The 23415-nt window shown below is 43.5% G+C and overlaps 1 protein-coding gene across 1 annotated transcript in view; it reads right to left on the bottom strand.

The window, feature by feature from the left end:
• Window positions 1-16067, bottom strand: part of ecel1 (endothelin converting enzyme-like 1) — a gene marked incomplete at both ends in the record, with an annotated part of 43092 nt that extends 27025 nt beyond the window's left edge. The window contains 5 exons of the mRNA XM_080512539.1: window positions 9944-10068; window positions 12103-12195; window positions 12402-12512; window positions 12878-12946; window positions 15210-16067. Coding sequence (XP_080368665.1) covers window positions 9944-10068; window positions 12103-12195; window positions 12402-12512; window positions 12878-12946; window positions 15210-16067 — 1256 coding nt within the window. The remainder of the gene's footprint in view (window positions 1-9943; window positions 10069-12102; window positions 12196-12401; window positions 12513-12877; window positions 12947-15209) is intronic.
• Window positions 16068-23415: the final 7348 nt, after the last annotated feature.

The following is a 23415-nucleotide window of genomic DNA, read 5'->3' as shown; positions in this document are numbered from 1 at the left end:
GAAACTGAAATCAATGGGAACTAACAAGAACTACAAATCTCAGAAATTGTGAAAAAAAATTTGAAAAATAGTATGAAATCTGTAAGTTTGTTGTGCACGCCAGTCCAAATAAACTCAAGAAGCAACATTCTCGGGGGGCTTTTTTCTTTCTAATGAATTGTACTTTTCAATTACAAGACAATAAAATGTGTTTTTTTTTTTTTACTTTCTAAAGTTACCCGATCTTTACCCGTTTCTTTCTTGAACACAAGAGCACTTTTCTGCCCACTTGCCCCTTTGTTCTCTTTGTAAAGTGACATCTACTGTGTCGAACTGTAATCTTGTCCCATCTGGTGCCAAAGTGCTGTTTTTTTTCTTTCTTCCACCTGCCCTCTGAGCTGCCTCGAGAGTTAGAAAAGTCAGGGAGAAAACAAGAGGAAGACAGTGATCGAGAATGAATAGCAAGGAGTCAAGAGGGCTAAGAAACAGCTCCCTCCGAGCCAGACTGACTCACAGCGGAGAGGCTGCAGAGGAGTGAGGGGAGGGAAATGGATCATTCATTTATGTATTCAAGCAGCATCTTCTTACCCGAGACGATGGAGTGCCGTCTTGTCCCCCAGTGCCCCTACTAGGCGCACCCATCTAATCTGCCCCTGGGGGACAAATGCCCCCCCCCCCCCCCCATCGTCCTGGGAGACTCCATAAAACCCTCTGGGCGTGTTGTTGTTGTTGTTGCACCCCCCAACCCCCCACCACCGCACACCTCCATCCATCCCTTTTTTTGCCTATAATTTCCCGGTGCATGACAGATATTAAATCAAGAGCGCCTTGGCAACAGCACCCCGAGGTCCAGCCAGCAAAGCACTTGTGAAGTCAATTTAATTGACGGGGAAAAAGGGAGAATGAGACGGGAAGGTGGAAGGATGGAGAGGGGGGGTGGGGGGGGGGGGGGGGTGGATTAGGGACTCAGGTGGTGTCAGCTAATCAACATGTGTAGCTGGTGCGGCCGCCGCGCTTCATTAGCCGGCTTTGTCACCTCATGTTTGTTGCATGACGTTTGTTTGAGCGGTCAAACTTTGGTGTGGCTTCAGGTTTTATCTCCGTATGAATGCCCTGAAATCAGATTAGCATGGTATGATTGTATGGTGTCGTATGGCCCGCGCTCTCTGCCAACATTAATGTGGTTGACTGGGTTCTTGTATTCTTACACTCGCTGAGATATGAAGGAAAAGTCAATTTGAGGCAAGAAACCACATCCAAGTTTTAACCAGGTCTGTTGAATATGTCTGTACATTTATCTTGCAGTGAAACTCTGTTTCTGTCAGTCATCCTTCAGTGAGTTCCAGCTTTTCAAATACAAGTTAAAGGTGCTTACATATGATATTTGACAGTCTTATATGTGTTTAATTAAACTTTAAGGAAACTTGGCAAAAATCTAACAGAATACACATTTCCTGAACATTAAAATTCTTTCTATTGTACCAACTATAAGCGATTGGACAATTAACTGTCGTTTGCTCTTTAGTCACAACACAGACACTAAGAAAATGAACTTTTAGTCTATTTTTAACCTTCAAAACAGAACCAGTTCTTCTGTGAGAGGATTTTATGGTGCTGAATTGAAATCAATTCTGTCAAGGACTGAGTTTTATTGGCAAGAATTGATGATGTTGACCTGACATTTTGACTTTTACTGGCAACATCTGATAAGTTCATCTCCACAACAGATCCAACCAGTGAGAGAAATTCGAAGAAATTTCTTGAAGGTGTTTTAGAGACTTTGGAGCCGTTTGTTTAAAGTGGCCCTCGCAAGAAAATGAAGTCTTTGCTAGTTTTAGAGGAAAGCTGTTGTTTTTTCTTTTTCCTTTATGTGTTCATAACAGCGGGCACGTAAGGCCCCATTTACCCCGACAACAGTTTCAAGTGAAAAAGGAGAACTGGCTGTTTACACAACAATCATGATCTGAGCCGCTGAAAACACAACTTTTTGAAAATGCTGCGAGTCCTTCTCTCCAAAACTCTGCACAGGAAGGCTTCTAACCAGCCTTGAACCACAAATATAAAGCGGAAGTGTCAATTCAATCACACTAAAAGCACCAACGTACCCATACATTCATCCAGGCTTTTTGGAAGGAATGAACAAGCGCAGACTATGAAGTCAATACTTGGGGGAGGACAGATTTTGGCCCGATTGCTGGTTTAGTTTCGGTCCTTCGGGATGGTATCAAGTGTGCCATATTGGGGCAGCATTGCGAAGCCCTGTTTTGTTTCAAAGTGTTGGCATGATTAATATTAAATTGTTTTTGTCAGTTATTATTATTGCTTCTGTTTTCTTTACCTTTATTAAACCAGACTGGTCAATTCATTCACTGAATGGGTAATTCATTTCTCTTTTACAATAATGCCCAGGCCAGGGGGTAACACATAGACATCTTTCTACAATTTCAAGGGCTCTTGTACACAGCTCAGCTCCTGTGAATTAAGTTACACTCTCCCAGTCAATAGACTTATTGTACTGGCAATGTTGTGATTTCTGGAACACTATGACCTGGGCTGCATGTCGTTGCATCACAACTGAACTTACCGTTTAGAAATATTGAAACATGCACACAATTGGCAGAACTGAAAAGGCTAATATTACAAAAAAAACATAGTTGTTAAACTTCATAATCATTTGTTTGTCACTATTAATGTCAAGCCAGATCTTTACCCGCTTCCCCTGACATTACTGGTCTGCCTGCGATACAAATAAAATGTGCCTGTCGAAGTGAGTGTACATTGATGAGTAGGAGGAAATCCCTACTATCCAATCTGGCAAATACAAATACTCGCACAACCTGAAAACACAATGACTCCAGTCTACAGTCCAAAAAAAAGGGAACTCATTAAAACTTGTGAAATGTAAAACAATCTGTTTGCTCTGCAGAAACTTCATAGAAAGTCAGAACAGCTGAGTCTCTCCTGCGCGGCTGCTGGTGTACAGTATATGTCAGCATGCGCTCCGTGTGGTAATGGAGTCGCAGCAGAGGTAAATGAAAGCAGCGGTGTCTGGGAGAGCGCGGCTCGGATCAAGACGTGGGTCTTAATCACCGGAGAACTGAGCGAAGGCTCATTAGCTGAATGGATCTTAATGGGGCTAGTTAAGGAGATGAAAAGACACTGTCCCCTTGCACTGCAACAACACATTACTGCAGGTAATGACCCTGCAGGTAATGGAGGAGGGAGGCCCGCCTCGTTTCCAAACTTCACTTGAGGTGCGCTGTCATTCCGGTCTGATCGTTAGAAGAAACAGTGGGAGGTTTTCTTTTTTTTTTATCATTCCATGTGTTAAATGACTGTAGAACAATACTGCGTGAACCTCTGGCTTTTTGAGAGCAACCAGCACAGAGACAGGAAATCACATATATTCATGCTTTTTAAAGTGGGGACTTTTATCCAGAGTACCATATAGAAGCTTCACTGTGCATACTTTGAGCTCGGGAGGCCCTGCTGCGAAGTCGACCTAAACTACTGAAAGCCATAGCACCATGAAATGCACTGTTTGGTGAAGCGCCTCTTCTGAAAAATGCTTCACGGCCATGCCGAGAGTGTATTTTTTAGGGCGGATGGACACAGCGGGAAACGAACCCTCGGTAGAGGCTCCTTCTCTTCTCTGGATTAGTCACAAGCTCTACCACTTCACCTAAACAAATACACGTACATGTGCAAAAATAACTGCTTTGAAAAACACATATTGAACCCCCCCCCCCCCACACACACACACGCACGCGCACACACACACGCACACGCACTCTCTCAAGAGTGACTGACGAAAAGGAGGGAGCAGACGGAGTGAGGGGGCAAGAGTGTGAGAGAGACGCTGCTGTTGTCATTATGCTTTCCCCTTCATTGGAGGCCCGCTCATCTGGCTAATGGGATTGGCTGCAACCACCACACACACACTTTCACAAACAGAGACACTCACACACACACACAAGCTGGAAGGAGCACGAAGTGGAGAAAAGCGATGGATGAAAGAAGAGGAGAAGTGTAGGTGTGACTGTCCTTGTCAGCCGACTTGCGTGATGGGAAAGTTATTGGTGTGGGAACATGGGAGGAAGCGAGAGGAGAAAAAAGGTTTGGTCAGTGTAATGGTACCGAGAGGTCAGCTTCCCACGAACAGGAAGAAAGAAGAGCAGTATTGATATTATATAAAGGAGGTGGAAAAACTGATGGACAAGGACGAAAAGACAAGAAGTGAAGTAAGTCTAAGGGAACAATACTGGGGAGGATAATTTATTCATCTTTAAGCAGCTGCACTCTCATCCAGACACATAAACCAGGCAGATGAAGCACCTGTCTGAGTTGTCTTCTCGTCTGCCCGCCACCTTTCTCACCTCCAAGAGTGCCTCCTCCACTTGAACAAGAATCCAAACTGTCCTCTGTTTCTCCTCAGTTCTACCAATGCCAGAGTGCACCAACCTCTCAGACTGTGCTCTACCTTCAAGTGCACTTTGTGCGTGTGTTGGTGTATATGGTAGTGAGTGGCAGACTCCAACCGGGCACAGAGAGGCTAGTTTGTGGTCCATTAGTGGCGTCAAGAGGAATAAAACCTCACGTCCATCTTCGACACGCGAAGACACCAACTCTGCCATGACCTCTGACTTGAGCTTTGTGGATTACGTACAGATAAAGAATGATTTTATAATACAAACCACTGTTCTGTGATTGTAACTACTCTGGGTTATATGTCCACTGAACATTAAGTAAACTAAAAAATTCAAATGGTTTCCATCCTGTTGGGTGTCCTCGATGTTAGGAGTATATTTTGCATTTTGTAGTCTGTTTTCCTTGGCACATTTAAATGTTTTACATAACTGGAGATGAACGCTAAAGCTATTTAATGTTAAGACAACAAACATAAAATCCCAACAAGGCTCCCTGAGAAGTCCCACCTGAACCAGGGTTGACTCCCTCCCAACAATCTCTCTGATTGTCCGATGTCTGGTTCTGCAGAAAGCGGAAAACAGAAAACTTTTGTGTTATTTTGGAAGTCTGTTTACACGAAAATGTTGCTTGGAGCCACAGAAAACACAACTTTTTGAAAACAGCTCCCAAGGTGGAACTTTGAAAAAAAAAGAAAAAAGAAAATAAAATGCTCATGCTCCATTTGCCAAATTTCCTCTCCTCACAACAACAGTGTTCAGAGTAACTGAAAACTGAACTTTTTGAAAATGGCTTTCAGAGTGCAACATTTTTGAGAAGTTATACTCAATGTCTCCATGCAAACAGGGAAAATATTTCTGGAAATTCTGGGTACTGCGCAAAAGTGCGAAAATAATGCCATTTTCAGCCAACGACTTTAGTGTAAATGTGGCCGTAGCGAAATTCCTCTCCACATATGTACAACATCTCGAGTGGGGAATTGGCTCTGGTGACTTTCTTTGGGCGACACTTTGTAAGTTAAACTTAGCAGAAGACTCTAACGTGGATGAAGCCAGTAGAGAAGAGGCAATGTACGGAGCAATAGATACAGCAACATATTCTGTTCCTTTTAAAAAGTCGACTGATGAAGCACTAAATGGAAATCCAGGTGCAGGCTTGTCTTATCCCAGTGTGACTGCTAACTCCGGCGTCCTGGTGACTATTTATTATTTGTATGCATGTGTTTTGTTTTGTTTTTTCCGCAACAAGCTGTGCAACCAGTGAATAAGAGGCAGGACCAGAGAGGCCCCATGATGTGAGGAAATGGAGCTTTTAAACACCAAGTACTCATAAGCTACACTAATGAGCAAACACCTTCAGGAAATGAATTGTCTCTATCCTGCCAACCTTTGTTTCAACCCCAATAATGAACTTCATGGGAGACAGAACCTGGAGATGGACTGGAAGTGGGAGGAAGAGAGTGATAACAAAGAAGAGGCAGAGCCAGTAGAGGGGGAGGGGGCGGCGACGTGGGGAAGAGATAGATGAGGGAACAATGAATGAGCTGCAGACGGAAGGAAGGCAGAGAAGTGAAGTGTTGAGGGGATTGAAAACAAAGAGGAAAACTGGGGGAAAGAGATGGGTATCAGGCAAAGTTAAGAAAAAACGAGGCTGAAAGAGGCGAGACGGAGAGGGAGACGGATGGGGAGAGCTGTGGGAGGAGGGGATCGGGGAGAAAAGAGTGAGTGAGCGCAGGATGTGAGAGGAGAATGCACACTGAGTTAGAGGCATTAAGGGAGAGGTGAGGAAATGACAACTTCTCAAGTTTGAAGTTGGTGAGTAGTGAGGTGTAAGGTATATGCTGCCATTAACAAGAGGAAAGAACAATTAGAAAAAACCCCAAAATAAGATCCATAAACAGCCGACATGGTGAGTTAATAAGAAAGAACACTCATTGTGTAGTGTAGCCATTCCCAAAGTCAAAAACAGCAAAGCGGACCTAAACATTTTAAAAAGGTTCTGTGGAATATTAATTCTTCATGAGGGAGCTATCTTTCATGGGCACTTCACCGATATCTCAGGTCGGGTCTCAGTGTCGTGTTGATGTGTGTTGACCCAAGGGCCTAATGTTTGACACTCCTACTTTAAAGGAGTCACATTATGCAAAATTGACTTTCTGATAGTTTTCCAACAGTAATAATCGTCCCCATACCTGGAACGATGGCCCAGAAGTGAAGAAAGTCTGTCTTCTCACTCAGATCAGAGGGTTTCGTCAATCCCAATCAAGGTAGGCTCCTCCCCTTTGACTCCTCCCACAATTAGGCAGCTCTGCTCTGGCACATGGCACCACAAGAGGAAATATTTCCTCCTCTTCCCAAGATGGGCATGTGTGGGCGGAGACAGTCTAGCTCACACAGACACAGCAGATTCTGAATGCAGTTCATGTGATCCAATATTCAAATGGGGGAAAATCAAGAAAAAACTGGATTTAGAGCAATGAACTGTGAATACAATGTCTCTGGACCTACGAGACCATGTGAAAGTGTTGAAAAGCTGCATGATATGACCCCTTTAATGGTTAACATGATCGTAGCGTAACGTTCTTGAACGCCAGGCAGTTCATTCTGTCATAAGAAAAAAAAAAAAAAAGAGAGAGTGGGGCAGATTTACTGAGAAGCACAAAGGAAGTTCAGCTCCTCACTAAAACCCACATCCGCCAAACGGAGCTATCCGAGTGAGCGAGTGATAAAAGGGGTGTCGGATGTGGGCTCGAAACTGGCAGACGGAATGAAAGGCAGGGAGAGGAGATGATTGAAACATTGTGTGGAATCTATTACTAAAGCCATCGGGGGGATGGATGGACAGAGGGAACTGAAAGGGAAGATTGGTAAACAACAATGGGAGACACAGAGCATCAGACCTGGCTTCTGCAGCTCCAGCAGAGGCGAGCCAGGGCCAACAGAGATGGTAGGTTTACTTGTGCAAAGAGGATTAGGGACCTGTCTAATGATATAACCTCAGCTCACAGCACGAGCAATGGATGCACAGTGATTTAAAGCTTCCGACGAATAAAAGAAAGGAGCTGTAGATCAAGGTAAAACGGGGGAAAACCTGTTTTCAAAGAAAATATGAGACGAAACAGGGACATTTTGACACGAGGCAGATGGCAACGCTGATAAAAGATGTGCTAAATCACCGTGACAAGGTTATGCCTTGGAAAAACTCTGAAGAATTCTGCAGCAAATAATCACTTTTATTTAGGGAATATAAAGAAAGTCCAAAGCAGAGAATCGTATCCAGAATGTTTTGGTGAAAGCAAATCCACTTGTTGTGCAAAAGATTAGCTTCATAAAGTAATAGAAACAAAACTCCCCTCAGTGAAGCGTCAGTTAATAGAGGATTTACTGAAATAGAGTGAAAAAAGTGGAGCATCTAAAAATACTTATGAAGGTCGACTATTTCTGCTCTATTGGATTAAAATTCTGAGGATTGAATTGCTGTGCTGAATATGCTCCACTCTCATTGTTACTTGATCTTCAAATCATTTTTTTTTTTAAACAATACATGAACTGTGGCACATTCAGTGACACAAGTTTGGTTATTGGCGAATTTCACAACATAATAATGCAAAAAAAAATCCTGAACGGACATTGTTTTCAAAAAGTTTCCACGTAAAATGAGAAACTTTTTTGAAGCGAAAAAAGAAAACCCATTGTATTTTCTGAAAGGTTTCTGTATAAAGAAGGCCAAGAAAGACCTATTATGGTTCTCAAACTCAGAGCCTTCTGACTATTGAAAAGAAGTCCTACAGAGTGCAGACTGAAGATTAAAGAGGATTTTTGTTGTACTTTACGGGTCAGACGTGTCAGATCAGGCAGTCTATCACCTACCTGTCCATATTAGTTGGTGCATTTAGTGTTTTTATATCCATCTTTCACCACAGACGACATCCTGACAAATCAATTTGGTCAGCTCATGTTTAAAAATACAATAATTCAGATTGTAAGTAGTGTTTTGGCTCAGCCGATTAATGAACGTCCAACCCAGGCATTTAGTTGTGATTGTTCGGCGAAGCAGCAGTGAGGTCCTCAGTGTAAATCATTGCATTGTGTCTTTGAGTTCATACAGATCAACAGAAGAGTACTCCCATTGATCAACGTCTTCAGGTAATCGAATACTGGGTTAATAGATTACTTGGTGCGAGAGCTGTCTCGGAGAAACAGAGGCAATCAGTCATCTCCATTCACCGCCTCTATTGTCCGTGGTACGATTTCTGAGCTTCACAAAGAAGCAACAACACAACCTTGTAGAAGAAAAAAAAAAAATGATGTTTTGGCCACTTTGACAGTGTATGACTGATCAATAACGAGCCTGTGAGAGGCCCTCTGGACCTGCACAGAATCAATCATGTGAGGTCACGGGATGCCACGTGTTGGTAAATCCGAAACCACGAGATGAGGTAATATAATCACCGGTCACGACGTCACAAACTGGCGAGTCATGAAATTACTAAAATGTCGGAACGGGTTATGCCGCTCGACGGACGGACACGTATCCAGTCCCAGACATAAATGACAAGCAAGTAATCCGCCCGCCAGTCACCCGGCCAGTGAGCCATGCACGAGAGCTCAGAGCTGTTGTGTATTTGTGTAGAGTACAGCGACTATTGGCGAGCTGTCAGTGGCTTTAACACGCATCCTGACGGGCGGCAGCCCTCTAAGGCCTCCCCTGGAGTCTGTCAGGAAGAAGAAGAAGGGGAAAGAGAGAGTGTGTGTGTGTGTGTGTGTGTGTGTGTGTGTGTGTGTGTGTGTGTGTGTGTGTGTGTGTGTGTGTGTGTGTCCATCCACGTGCGTCTGTCTGAGTCTGCAGGAGGTAGAAAGGTGTGGGTGTAGATCAATAATAATCAGCTGCAGTAGAAGTGGAAGTTCACCCAACAGTGACTCACCTCCCATGCACACACACACACACACACACACACACACACACACACACACACACACGCGCGCACACGCACACGTACACAAATACATGCATAGCACCACTCAAAAACCGATCTATACACCTCATGACACTGCGTTGCAGTCCAAAGTATAGTGACAGCTTTAAAGCAAACACACACACACACACACACACACACACACACACACACACACACACACACACACACACACACACACACACACACACACACACACACACACACACACACACACACACACACACACACACACACACACACACACACACACACACACACACACACACTCATACATACTCCCACAAAACAACTTCAAACTAAAGCGCTTACTCTCGCTCAAAAAGTACCGCATCAAAAATGCATACGTCTTCCCTCATTGATTTTCCATACACCTCAGTGCCCCCATCCACTCCCCACCCCCCCAACCCACACACACACACACACACACACACACACACACACACACACACACACACACACACACACACACACACACACACACACACACACACACACACACACACACACACACACACACACACACACACACACACACTCACACTCACACTCACACTCTGTCACCTCTTCGAAGTGGTCTTGATGATCTCAGACACTTTCTGTATGTAGTCGGTGGCGAGCACCACGATCTCCTCGTCTTCTGAGAAGTTGTCGTGGAAAATCCTGTCCAGCAAGCGTTTCCAGTGAAGCTATGGCGAGAAGATAAGCAGCAGCGACGGTGTCACACAGTGAACCTGAACCAACCTTCAAACTTTTCACCTACTTCTTCTGTTTTCATCTCACCAGGCGATTTCATGTTTCTCAAGGGGGGCTCGAGAAAAAACGTCAAAACAAACCCTGCTGAGTTATATTTCAGTTCTGGTTTAGGAAGAATATACTTCTATGTTTATCATGAAAAATACTACGTCATTCCAGACTGACATGATAAAACATGATAAAAACACTGTAAAATGCATATAGTGCTCCAGTTTGAGAGGAGTGCATCATTGAACAAATACAAGTAGGGGCTATAGCCACAGATATGAACACACAACTACATGCAGACCTTGGTGCACAATTAGCAGTGTATTAATATAGTTAATCTTATATTAATAATTGAAACTGTTATTGCATAAAGACTGCTAATACGTATTGGTCACATTAATAAAATGTACAGTATAGAAGTGAAAATGTATGAATTCACAGCTTGTAAAACATAATCATCAGCAAAAAACAATAGCTGTGATGTTTATTGACATTAACTGGTGTTGTGTTGTTCTGTCAATAAACGGCAGGTACTCAAATTAAACTATTTCCAGCTTGGGTCATATGTTAGATATGAGAAAATCAGAAGAGGAGAGTATTCATTAACACTTGATATTCACTAAAAATAACCAAAAGAAGTGAAACTGAAGTCTGTTACAAAAGTGGTAATTACTCATTTTACATCCCACACCTTTAATGTCACATGCTGGCTTGATTTTCTACAAATGGAATCCTGTTGTCATGAATCATTTGTTTGAAGTTAATACTGAAAGGATCGTAATGAGTTGCTACGGCAATGCTAACTATCGTTTTAACTCTATTTTTATTTTTGTAGCTCCATTAATTCTCCGTATGTGTGATCTAATGAGCTGTGACGCAGATGGCTGGATTTGAGTATTCACCCCATCCCCTGGTTCACATTAGTCATCAAAGATGACGGGGGATTTGCTGTCGCTCCAACAAATCAACAAGTTAGCATCCAGGAACAGATCTGAAAAATTGACAACTGCTTTGATTTGGTGAGAGTAAGTGTGTCCACCAGGGTTTAGCTTCACTGTAATATAAGCAAATCAAAGCCCAATACCTTTCTTATAGAAGATTTGTGAGTATCAGGGAAACAAAAAAAAATAAAAAAATCTACTGAAATAAAGCAGTATTAAAGACATGAACTGAACCAGAATTCTCTACATGAAGCCTCAAAATTATCATTCGAACATCTTTTAACGGTAGAATCCAATAGTTTTTCATGCAATTGGAGGTAAAAGCCCATAATTTACCACAACACACTAAAACCATTTAGCAGCATGGATGCTTCTCTATCCTCTAAACTCTTTCTGTCCATTAATTTCCCTTTTTTCTCCCTTCGTCAGCATCTTTCACATCCTTTCATATTATGTTCACGCACTGTGTGTAGGTTTTCTTTCCTTCCTTTGATTGAGAAACTAAAAGCCAAACTTATGTGCTCTTCTTCTGAGTACAGACGCCTAATTTTCATCTCTGCACCCTTCCTCCCCTTCATCCATGGAACGTCTGGAGGAGTCTCGGGCTGCTTCAGAGGAAACCCTCTCCCTCCATCCCTCCCTCTCTCTCATCTTCCTCCCCATTCCTCCTCATTTTCACCCTTTCGCTCTACTTTCTTCTTTCATTCCCTCCCTTCAACCTTCTCGACTCCCCCTGTGTGTGTGTGTGTGTGTGTGTGTGTGTGTGTGTGTGTGTGTGTGTGTGTGTGTGTGTGTGTGTGTGTGTGTGTGTGTGTGTGTGTGTGTGTGTGTGTGAAGGTGTATGTGTTTGTGTGTGGCTTTACTCTCCCCCCCCCCGCCTCGATACAGACACCCTTTCCGTGCACAGTCACCACACTACTTAAAATGCTCAGCTGGAGTTCAAAACTTAATCTATCATGTCTGCTTCTCCCCAGAATGCACGTGCATACACAGACAGGGTGGTGTGTGTGTGTGTGTGTACGTGTGTGTAGTACTCACACTGGGAGCAATGCGCTGTAGCTGCCTGAGGGTGATGCGGTTATACATGGTGCTGATGTCCTTTCTTTGGTCATCATATTCTGACACAGTGATCTGGAAAGGGAGGAGATTTTACTCAACTCCATGCGCACACACACACACACACACACACACACACACACACACACACACACACACACACACACACACACACACACACACACACACACACACACACACACACACACACACACACACACACACACACACACACACACACACACACACACACACACACACACACAACGCAGTCGCCTCACATTGGCCAGTCGAGTCTCCAGCTGTATAATCTCTTTGGACTTCTGCGTAGCGTTGTGAGCCCCCAGCATGCTGAGCAGACGCTCCATCAGAGCCTTGTACGCAGCCAGGATCTGGGGAAGAGGCAGGAACAGTGATGTGAGCGGCGCCGTCGTCGCTAATGGCGTGTGACAAGGGGGTGACAGGTGGCAAAGTGGACGGGACAACAAAAGCGCTGCGGGGGGTCGGGGGGGCGGTGGAGCAGGGAACAGGTGGATTGATGAAGAGGAGTTAGAGAAGAGGCAGCATGAACGATAGTTAGAGGGAAGTAGACAGGAGAGGCACCGATAGGGTCAAAGGAGAGGAAGAGGAGACGATGGAAAGGAGGAAGAGGTGGGGAAGGCTTCGTAAACGGTGGTCCACAAGTGGGGAAGCGAAGGGTGAAGGAAGAGTGGAGGATGAGGGCGAGAGAAAGATGGAATTAAAGGAGTATGTTGACCTTCACGCTGTCTTCATCCTGTCCCAGGTACAGACTTCTCTCAGGCAGAGTCAGCCCCTCTTGATCAATCTGTGCGTGCAGACACACACACACACACACACACACACACACACACACACACACACACACACACACACACACACACACACACACACACACACACACACACACACACACACACACACACACGGTCCAAAGCTCAGCCAGTAATTACATTTCTTCTGGTATGTAGTCACATATGTGCCACTAAGCGCTCCGCAGATGCTCATTCATATGTCTGGTTAATATTTCAACACTCTGCTGTAATGCTAACATTTAGAAACCATTCATAATGCTTTGCTACATGTTTCAATTATTCATGGTGTCTAATAAATAATTCATACCAAGTTATTCATCTTTCATTAAATCCCCAATATATTAGCCAACTAACGTTACCAGGCTTTAATAGTGACACTGCATTGTTGATGCCATATGGGTTAGAGTCTTTCTGAAGCAGTGAATAGTTTGTTAGTGCGTCGGTATTAACAGAAAGCACCAACAGATCATCTTCAAAAAGCTACAAATATGGTACAGTGCAAACATTTGGAGGTTGTGCTGACTTCAGGAAGCATTTGAAGGAAAACGCGTCTCAGTTAGGTCAGTGTAGTTTTGGTCTGATGATGACAAGTCAAATTTTTAGAGTTAGAAGACTCCTTTCAAAACCCTCTGTGGATCTGAGTTAATCTCTTTGGCAACTTGTAATGATTGAACAATCATTGTTGGTAGAATAGATGGTAAAGGTAGTATCAATAAGATCTAATATAGAACTATGAGTTTTGTAATGTTCAGCAAAACAACACTAAAACTACGAACTGAACAATCCATGATCAAGATTATGTCTTTCGTTTTGGAGTTGTGGTTTTCACAGGCCAGTGTTATGACAAGAGTCAATGTAAACAGTTATCAGAGTGATTAGTAGTCAATACGGCAATGGCATGTGTGTTAAGATTCATGAGTATCATCAGTACGTATGTATCAGACATGATATTTAAATATTAGATGTTACATTAAAATAATGGTAAGTTTGCAGTGACTTTCACCTTTTTCCCTTTAAATTGTAATGAACCACTCTTTGACTGAGAGTCAATGTTCGTGTCAAATATAAAGAGAATCTGAAAGAATATAATAAGAATGAGACCGATGGAGAAATACTCCAATACCTGCAGACAGATGAAGAACACTAGAAAAAATAAAACTTCCACAGAAGCCCATCAAATCTACCATATTCATCAAACAGTAGGCTGCATCCATAAGACCGCTTTTTGTTAGTAAGGTATTAATTGATTCCATTGCTCATTTCAGTCCTAATTTGACCTTTTTTGAACCAACCAAGCTGTTACCAGCTTATCTTTAACTACTATTCCTATAAAAACAAGTACACTGGTTTGTTGGAATTTAGTTAGCAGCTAATACTTTTACTGAAAATTCTCTGTTTAACAGAAGTGTAAAATAGCAACAGTGAGACGACTCGATGTGCTTCTTCCAACCGGCTGTGTTATGTCAATGCGATATGATGGCTTAACATTCACACTAAAGTCGACTTGTCCACTCTGCAGAAGCCATGCAATGCATTTAACTGGGACCACAGACATGAGTTTTCTGATGATGATGTTTTCACATCTCTGAGTTGTTGTGGTTATTTATCCTTTAACTGCTCAGCAATGACCACCTGGAATGTCACTTTGCTGACGGCGTTAAGGATCTCCATCTGGGACGGCTGAGCTACTGACCCGTTCACCAGCACATTAGTGCATGCTGGGTTGTTTTGGGAGTAACTGTGAGACCGGAACTTTAAAGTTTTCTATGATTCGCTGAATCATTCGCTAGAATTCGCTGCGTTTTCAACCCCAAGCTAAAAAGAAAGCGCACACCTCGGGATCAGTGGGTTATATCAGTCAATTATGACAGAACTAAATGGTGTTTAAGTTAATTAGATTCATTTTGTTTGTGCAGTCTTGGGTCTTGAGCTTTGGGGTTTTCATCAAAAGTCTAATTAACAAAGTAGAAATCATTTCAAACAACTGGCATTTGATGAAAAAGAGTATTGATGATTTCAACAACAATGACATATGGAGTGCATTTGTACCTGCAGATTTCCAGACTGCAAGAATAGGATAGCAAGGCAACATCGATTTTGCTCTGAAAGTGACTACAAGCGTTTGGTCCCAGTGAATACAGAGCAGTGTGGTGTCATTTTAGGGAAATACACCAGGTTGCATTAAAATGGAATTGACTCGGCGAAGGCAAACATAAAAATCCATTAATGCTCTCACAAATCTACATCGACTCTCACCCTGATGGCGTTCCTGGAGGAGTTTTTGTCATCCACGTTGACGGTGAGGGAGAAGAAGACGGCGGTGCTGTACACCCCTTGCGTCCTGTAGAGCAGCTCATTGAAGTCTGGCCTCTGTGGCGCCCCCTCCCTCTCCCACCCGGCAGCACCGGGGGGAGCCCCCACCAGATCCCACCCTCCGCAGGTGTCTATCACCTCCGTCATGGGCTCCGACCCGAGCTTATCAATCTCTTGGATGTTGACGCAGGATCGATAGAACTCTTTCACCTTCCGCTCCGCGGAGTTTATCCCGCGCCTCCGGATTGGCTCCAACAGGAGGCGCTGCAGTTTCTCCTCGTTGTGCTCTCCGATGGCCGTGATGATGCCGTAGCTCAGCTTGTCCTCGGGGATGCCGTGGCGCCTCAGCCAACCGCCGCATGCGAAGGAGTAGAAGTCCTGGCAGGGCTGTATGGTCGGGTCAATATTGGCCTGGACGAAGCGGGCCGCCCGCAGTAGGGAGCGCTTCCGTTGGCAGTCCTGCCGGCACTGCGGGTCCTGCTGGGCGTCCAGAGAAAGGTACTTAAGTGCCAGCATGCTGCCCAGGATGACGCACATGCCCGCTGCGAACACCAGCGCAGAGAGGAGGCATATCTCCCTCCGACTCCATCTGGGAAGGCCGCCGCCACTGTTGGTGTTGCCCTGATCTTTGTTTCGACTATTGGACCAGGTCCCACCGCGGCTTCGGGCCACATGGCGGTCCAGGCTGCCTCCCAGGTGAAGAGTCATGCCGTTGCTGAGGATGTCACTGCTGTAGCGCCCACCGTATTTCACTTCTTGGAACTCGTCATAGTGCGCAGTTAGAGAGTACGTCTTCTCCATGGCAGAGGGAGTGTTTCTAGTAAGAAGCAGTACAAGGATTTTTTTTTTTTATAGGAAAAGGTGTTCAGAGTGCTGCCATGTCTGCTCCATCAGTTACAAAAGGGAGAACTCTCACCACAGGGCAAAATACTGAAGTGATGTCAGAATCCTGTTGGCCCTCTTCACGCAAAGTCCCATTTATTATTTTCAAATCAAAAGGCAGCAGAGCAAGGGAGTCCCATTGTGCGGCAGGAATCTCTTGGGTCCTGCTCGAGCTCGCTCGCTCTCACTCATCCTCTTCTTCTCCACTTCCTTTCCATTTGTTCTCCTCCCTTCCGTCGCTCCAACCAGTTACAGGTCACCTGTCGATAAAAATAGAAATGAGATTGAGGAAGGCTGCGGGTCGAGAGAGGGATAGGAAATTGAATCCTCGATTACAACAGCACAGACTGACAAAACAGTGTCTGTTTTGAGAGCATTTTTCTCCCACTTTGTCTTCCTGTGTTTGTCTGACCAAAGCTGCCGCATTGATTGGTGATAGTCGTCACTCGGTGAGACGACGGTCTTCTCGGGGTGACACATGGCTTTGAACGGATCAATGAGGACCGAAGAGTTCGAGCATCAGCTGGCCGCTGGAAGAGGAGTGGCAACCCCCATAACTTAGCTTGTGTCAGCCCAAACTCTTGCCAACATTTTTTATTATTAGAGAAGGACTGAGAGAATTTATTGGCTCAATAATATAAAATACAGGATCCGCACCCTCATATTCCAACTCCCCACACAGGAACTGCAGTATACACCAGGTCCCCAATATTTCTGTATACCTTTAACATGATTTAATTTCTCTGCTGTGTGTATACTTCTTGTTTCTTGTTTTGTTTTACGTCAGATGCCTGTCGGTTCCCTTCAGTAGAAGGGTTTATGCGTTTTAGCATGACTAATGGGGGACCGGCAGATTGTCCCTCGTTGGCTCAGCTGTGCCCGATTACATTTACTAACAACACAGAGGAAATCTGGTGATCCTCAGCGGAGCTTTTAAGGGAATAACAAACCATCACATGGGAGTCGACTTCTAAAATACAATTGAAATGCACATGCATCCTTAAGTGGTTCGACTCACAGACAATTTTTGAAAGGAAACACACTGGAATCACAGCAAGTATATGTATTTGTATCATGTAGGATAGCTGCTTAACATTCCATAGGTGTCTGCATTCTCCTTTGCTGCTACTGTTGTATTCTACATGTAGCCTGCAGGCAATATCACAGACCTTTAGACAGATGTTGTTTGTAGATTACTGTTAAACATTCAACACAACAATCCCCTCTGGACACATCATAGAGCAGATCGACTCTTCTCTGTGTGTTCTTTAATTTTTTTATGTTGACAGGAATCACGCCTCATCTTAATTCAGCTTTCTTACATTATATCGCAACAAAAAGAGAAGTCATTTTTCCTGAACCTATGGTGTCGTTGACAGGATCATATTTGTTCATACTGCTGCTCATTCGTGCTGCTTGAAGATCATACTGTATAGCCAACATTGACTTACAGCATTAGAAATAGAATATAGACTTTACTTATAGAACACATTTTACAGCTTTAGCTGTGCACTTTTACAATAACATAAGATTAAATCAGATATTTCTTTTGCAGCAAGGGGGGTGGGTGAGGGTGGAAGGGGCAACCTAATTCACCCATTCGCATGCAATCACTCACAAATCAATGGTGACGACTTCAATGCAAGGAGACATCGTGGACAGAGAAAAACAGTGGTTTGAACCCCAAATTTGAGCATAAAAGAAAACCCAACAAGCAAAACACTGGCCCCCATTTCAGAAAGAAGTTTTCTTTGTATAATTTGATGGAAATGCTGTTAGTTTAAACCAGCGTGACTACTGTGAAACATGATGGAGGTATCATCAGGCTGTGGGGCTGCCTCATTGCCCATAGTACATAGAGGAAGCGGTGAATCTGTTGAAGCCATTTAGTTTTCAACCAGCAGCACAGTTTAAAGTGACAAGAATGAACATTGGCGAGAGCTGCAAATCCACCACTGCAGAAGAGGGAAGAAACAGCCGCACCTCATCCCAGTAGAAAAGTGTTAAAAACATGCAGCAGCCATGCAGAAAGTTCCTACGGCTTGACAAGAGACGTTCAGAGTTACATTAAAAGTTAGCACTGTTCACTACATCTCATCTTGCTGATAAACACAGCAAAAGTGTGCTTTTGATTGAACGTTGCATATTCTTCACGTTATAAATATTTACCCCAATTTACTCTCAGCATGCCAAACTGTGAGCTATGGTGTTTGTGACTATTTGAAAACAGAGTTGAATTAGAGAGAGGCGCTGAAAAATGGCTTTGGTAAGCCAAGCCGGTGTGTGAGCGCTCTTTCAGAGGCCTCAGCATAGTGAACTCGGAGAAAGCTGTGAAGGCTATCTGTGAGAATTGATCCGCCTCATCTCCGCCGAGGATAGCAAACTTCAGCACTGATGTCTTTAGTAAGCTTTCCCTCTCTTTACGAGAGTGCTGTATGTAGATAAGAGGAGGAACAGCGGCGGTGGGGGGGTGGGTGGAGGGGGGGATGGAGGGTGGAGGGGGGTGGCTGAAGAGAGATTATGTTTGGTGTTCATAAGTGAATGGTTTAGTCGTGAGTCTCTCATCTTCTGAGAGCTGGTCATACAACATTTTTACCAATGTGCAGATGGATGACGCGTGGCTTAACATGGTCCGCATTAGTGGGAAAAGAAAAGAGCGTCCCAACTGTATGCAGGGAAAAGGTGAGGCCGGTGGTGCAGTGATAAAAAAATTCTTGTCTACCGCTGCAGAGATGTGGCGTTCTGGTCCCAGTGGTGATAACTCTGGCTTGGTCGTGTGCCCCAACAAATACAACCCACTTGGTCTTGTTTGTAGGAAGCCAGCCAAGGAGACTCCTCGTAAATCCCCACCACTCCTTCAAACCAGATGATTCTGGGCGTGTGATTCACGACAAATGCCAATGCAGGTTGAAGCAACGCGACGTCCACATCGGAGGATGGCGTGGAGAGTTTACATTTGATTCTAAACAACAGAAAGTAATAGACTATGTACAGAGGTGTCAGTTATTTTTCAAAGATTCATTCCAAGTTGTTGACGTTTTAGATCGGTGCTGTAAAAACAAAAGGGAATATTTATATTGTATTTAGAAATAGACATTGTTTGCAGAACGTTGCCATGGAAATGAGAACATTTCCTGAAAACACATGCATTTTCACTATAAATGTTTTATAAATGAAGTAAATGGCTCCTGAAACGTTTATGGGTGACCGTGTGGCTCGGTCGGTAGAGACGGTCATCTCTCAATTTGGCAGGCTGCAGGAAGCTTATAAATTTGTTAGTTCGTGCCCTTCAAAGAGCTTTAAGGGATTACACCAACATGAGACAATTCAGGGGTCAAAGGACCATTTTTTTTTTCTTTTTTGCGGTTCAATTCTTTTGAAATCAATTGGTATAGACAGGTGGGCGTTGTGGAGGGTGGGTGGGTAGCACCATATGTCTAAGCGAAGGGAGAGCTTGTTTTATCATACTGCATGAAATGTGATGCATTAATAAAGACTGAATGATTGACTGCTTGATTGATTGAAAATCACATTGACTGTTCATAATTCATTGTCACACATCATTACATTTTAAATTCTATAGTCTTGCAGCAGTTTAAGTAATTTATGATGCGGTCAAGGTTTGTTTAGTAAAATATTAACACAATTCACATTACACTGTTTTGTTAACATATTGTGATTCTTTTTTATGCAATAATGTGGTGATACATATGATCATGATTATTCTAATCAGCTACTCGGGTCTAGAGTTGATGAGCTTGAAGACAGAAAAAAAGTCGGGTGCCAGTTATGACAGTTCTTTTTTTTCTCAAACAAAAATGGCATAGTTGGGATTTTGCAGCATCATTTCAAAATAAACAGTCCATCTGTTGACAGAGTGGTCTTGTCACTGCTCTGGTGACCCCTAATGTTTGATCGCCGTGCGAACACACAGGATTGTGGAACTGGAGCGTCCCGGCTTCTGTGAAAAGTTTTGGGCACCAGAACACAAGAGCAAAAAGGCAGAAAAACTAGTAGAAAAGTCAAGGATACCATGTCTGCCTGCTGTCATCATCACTCTAACTCATCATCCATCAACCTTCTGCTTTGTTACACACACACACACACACACACACACACACACACACACACACACACACACACACACACACACACACACACACACACACACACACACACACACACACACACACACACACACACACACACACACACACACACACACACACACGCCATTAGAACCGTGCTCGATCTATGAAAGCCGGCTCACTATCAACCTCTCGCACTTCATGAACATCATTTATTATGATGTTAATAAAACTGCTAAGAATCAGCATCGTGCAGTCTTTTAATGCTGCTTCACTCCTCTCTTTCAGATTGGTGGGCCGCGTCGCTACTCCTTAAGCATTATAATAAATTATGCCACACATATGTGAACAAACACACACACACACACACACACACACACACACACACACACACACACACACACACACACACACACACACACACACACACACACACACACACACACACACACACACACACACACACACACACACACATACAAACACACACACACACACACAAACGTTTATACACCGGGCGGACACCCAGCACACGGGCTAATGGATTGGATCTTGTGGGTGCCATCGCCAAGAAAAAGCACGTGTGATGAATGGCTATTTACCGAACATGACAAGATCTAATATCTGAGAGTCATGCTGAAGCTTTCACACAGACACACAGACACACACACACACACACTGTGATGTATCGTATCTTGTCACTTGTCAAATATTTCTCATAAATCTTTCAAGCAAAACAAAATCACTTATCCACTAATAACAGGGGGCTTTTCAATGTTTGGCTCGTGGACATCCGGGTGTCCTGAATGTTGTAAAAGTGGTTCATTAAACACAAATGAACATCAAAGACAGTTTAAAGTGAAAACAGAAAACGACAAATGTACATGTACTCTGTTCTCTGTGCGCATGTGTGTGTTCTTTCATGACAAAAACAACCACCTTGTGGCCTGGCATGCTCACTACATTGTTTTCAGCGTTACTGCCAATTACGTGAAAATAGACATTGTTTTCAAAACAAAGCCAAAATCATGAAACTGTTTTTGAAACGAAAACGCAAATTTCACTTAAAACCGTGTGTAAACGAGGCCTCGAATCTTGGAACAAATTTTAAAGGCGATTGTGAGCAACTAATCTACTTTTTTCTTTTTGTTTCAACTTTTTGATAAATCAGTCAACAAATAGAATATAGTAGAAAGATACAAGCAGGCTCAGATTCAATTTGTTTGCAAGCCTGCAAGGTGTGTGAAGGAAACAATGTTTAAAAATATTGCATGCCCCCCACACCCCACCCACCACCACCACCACCACCACCACAGGACAGGCACCACCCCACCCTACACTACACTCAGTACAGCTTTGATTCTGTTCAGGGACAATTTTCACTTTTTTCCCCCCCCTGAGATTAAACACGATCTTTACTGGAGATTAAACCACAACGATACACCAGAGACCTCTTAACTTCTCCCAGTCAGTGACTATACATGTATTAGCTGCAGTTTAAAGTGACTGTTAAAACAAATGTTTCTTCTTTTACTGGCCTTACAGTCATATTTTTTTTTAATTGACCCAGGTCCTGCACCGTTTCTTTTGCTGCATCGTTGCTAATGTAACGTTGGCAGCAAAGTGTGAAGATCTAAATCTATCAGAAGTGCTTGAGAAACGACCCAAAATCCTTGTACGTCAACTTTAAAGGATTAAAATAATATTCTCCTTGAAAAGTTGCCTGCTTTATATGAAAGTGCAACAAAACATTTGACTTTTTAAGATACAAGTGAAGGATTTGACCGGACAAACGCAACGTGAAGCCGCTATTTCTCCATGTTGAGTCTACTGATGTGGCTCGGGCGTCTGCTTGAAACGCCCCTCTGTGGCGCCTCATTAAAGGTTTACCAGGCACATCAAACTGAGGTCCGGCACTGATGTAGGGTATTCTGAAGAGATATATCCTTCAGTTGTTTAGTTATTGGCTTGAGGTAAGAGCACGGATGTCTTTGCTCGCCAAATCTCCGCCTGATCCGAAGTGAACAAAACAGGAAAGAGGAAGGATTGAGATCAACACGACGCCGGTGTCTTCTTCGAGACAGAAAAAAAACCCAGGTTCTACATATTTAAACAAGAAGGAATCAGTGGTGTTAAAATATTCTATCATGGTCATTTGGAGAATCTTTGAATTCTTACACTATGCTCACGTAAGAACAGTGCCTCAATTGATCAATAATGCTTCGGTCTGGAGCTCTTAGTAAGAGTGTAGAACTTTCTGTCAAGGTCAAACAATGAGTAGAATTGCTACCACTGTATGTTAAAACAGAATTTACTCGTCGAACAAATGCTCAACCATTCCTGAGTAATATTAGCGAGTCCCTACAAAAAGAGCCGTTTGTTTGAATTATGAAATCGCTTGTTCCACGTGTCGCATACCCTGAAGACAACACCGACCTTTCTCCTGCTCCTCCAACCGCTGATGATAAATCCTCAGAGGAGATCAATGGGTAATCAATGGGTCAGGTTCACGCAACTGTTCTGTAGAGTACACTAGATGAATCACAGCTTTCCTGACTAATGCAAGGAGTCCAATAACCGGGCTTTGAGCACAGGCGCAGTGCTGGTGTTAGTTAATCGACTCACTAATGTCGCCAATGCTCCTTTTAAAGGTGCACATTAGCAAACAAACAAACAAACAAAAAAAAAAACTATCTTAAAATGAGCGAATCAAAAACACTCATTGCAAATGAAAGCCTGCCACATCAGCTTGAGGCTTGCTGAGTTATGGTTGCCGAGTCTGGGCGCATCAAGGGTTTGCGCATCAACGGATCTGAATTGTTCCCCAGTGGTCTGAGGAGGCAGACAGATTTGTTGCCTGTGCGATGGAGAGTTACCTCGGATAAACACCATCCAGCAACTCAGTGGCAAAGTTGCCAAAAGCGATTGCTTGAACGCACATTACCAAGACCGTTAAGACGGAGTCGGCAGCTGGTATTTATTGCTCAGAAGAAGCAAAAAAAAAAACCCCAACAAAACAATAATGATTCCACCCCCAACATGCTGCACATTCATCTCATCTCTGAAATGATATTGACTGCGTAAGTTGTCCTCACAAATCATCACGACACAGCATTTTAAAAAAAAACAACAACAAAAAAACCCTGGATGACACCATCACTTTCCACACAACCCGAGTT

This window comes from Blennius ocellaris (assembly GCF_963422515.1).
Source record: "Blennius ocellaris genome assembly, chromosome: 2".
NCBI lineage: Eukaryota > Metazoa > Chordata > Actinopteri > Blenniiformes > Blenniidae > Blennius > Blennius ocellaris.
Note: the sequence above shows the minus strand (reverse complement) of the source record. Positions and strands in the feature narration are given on the sequence as shown.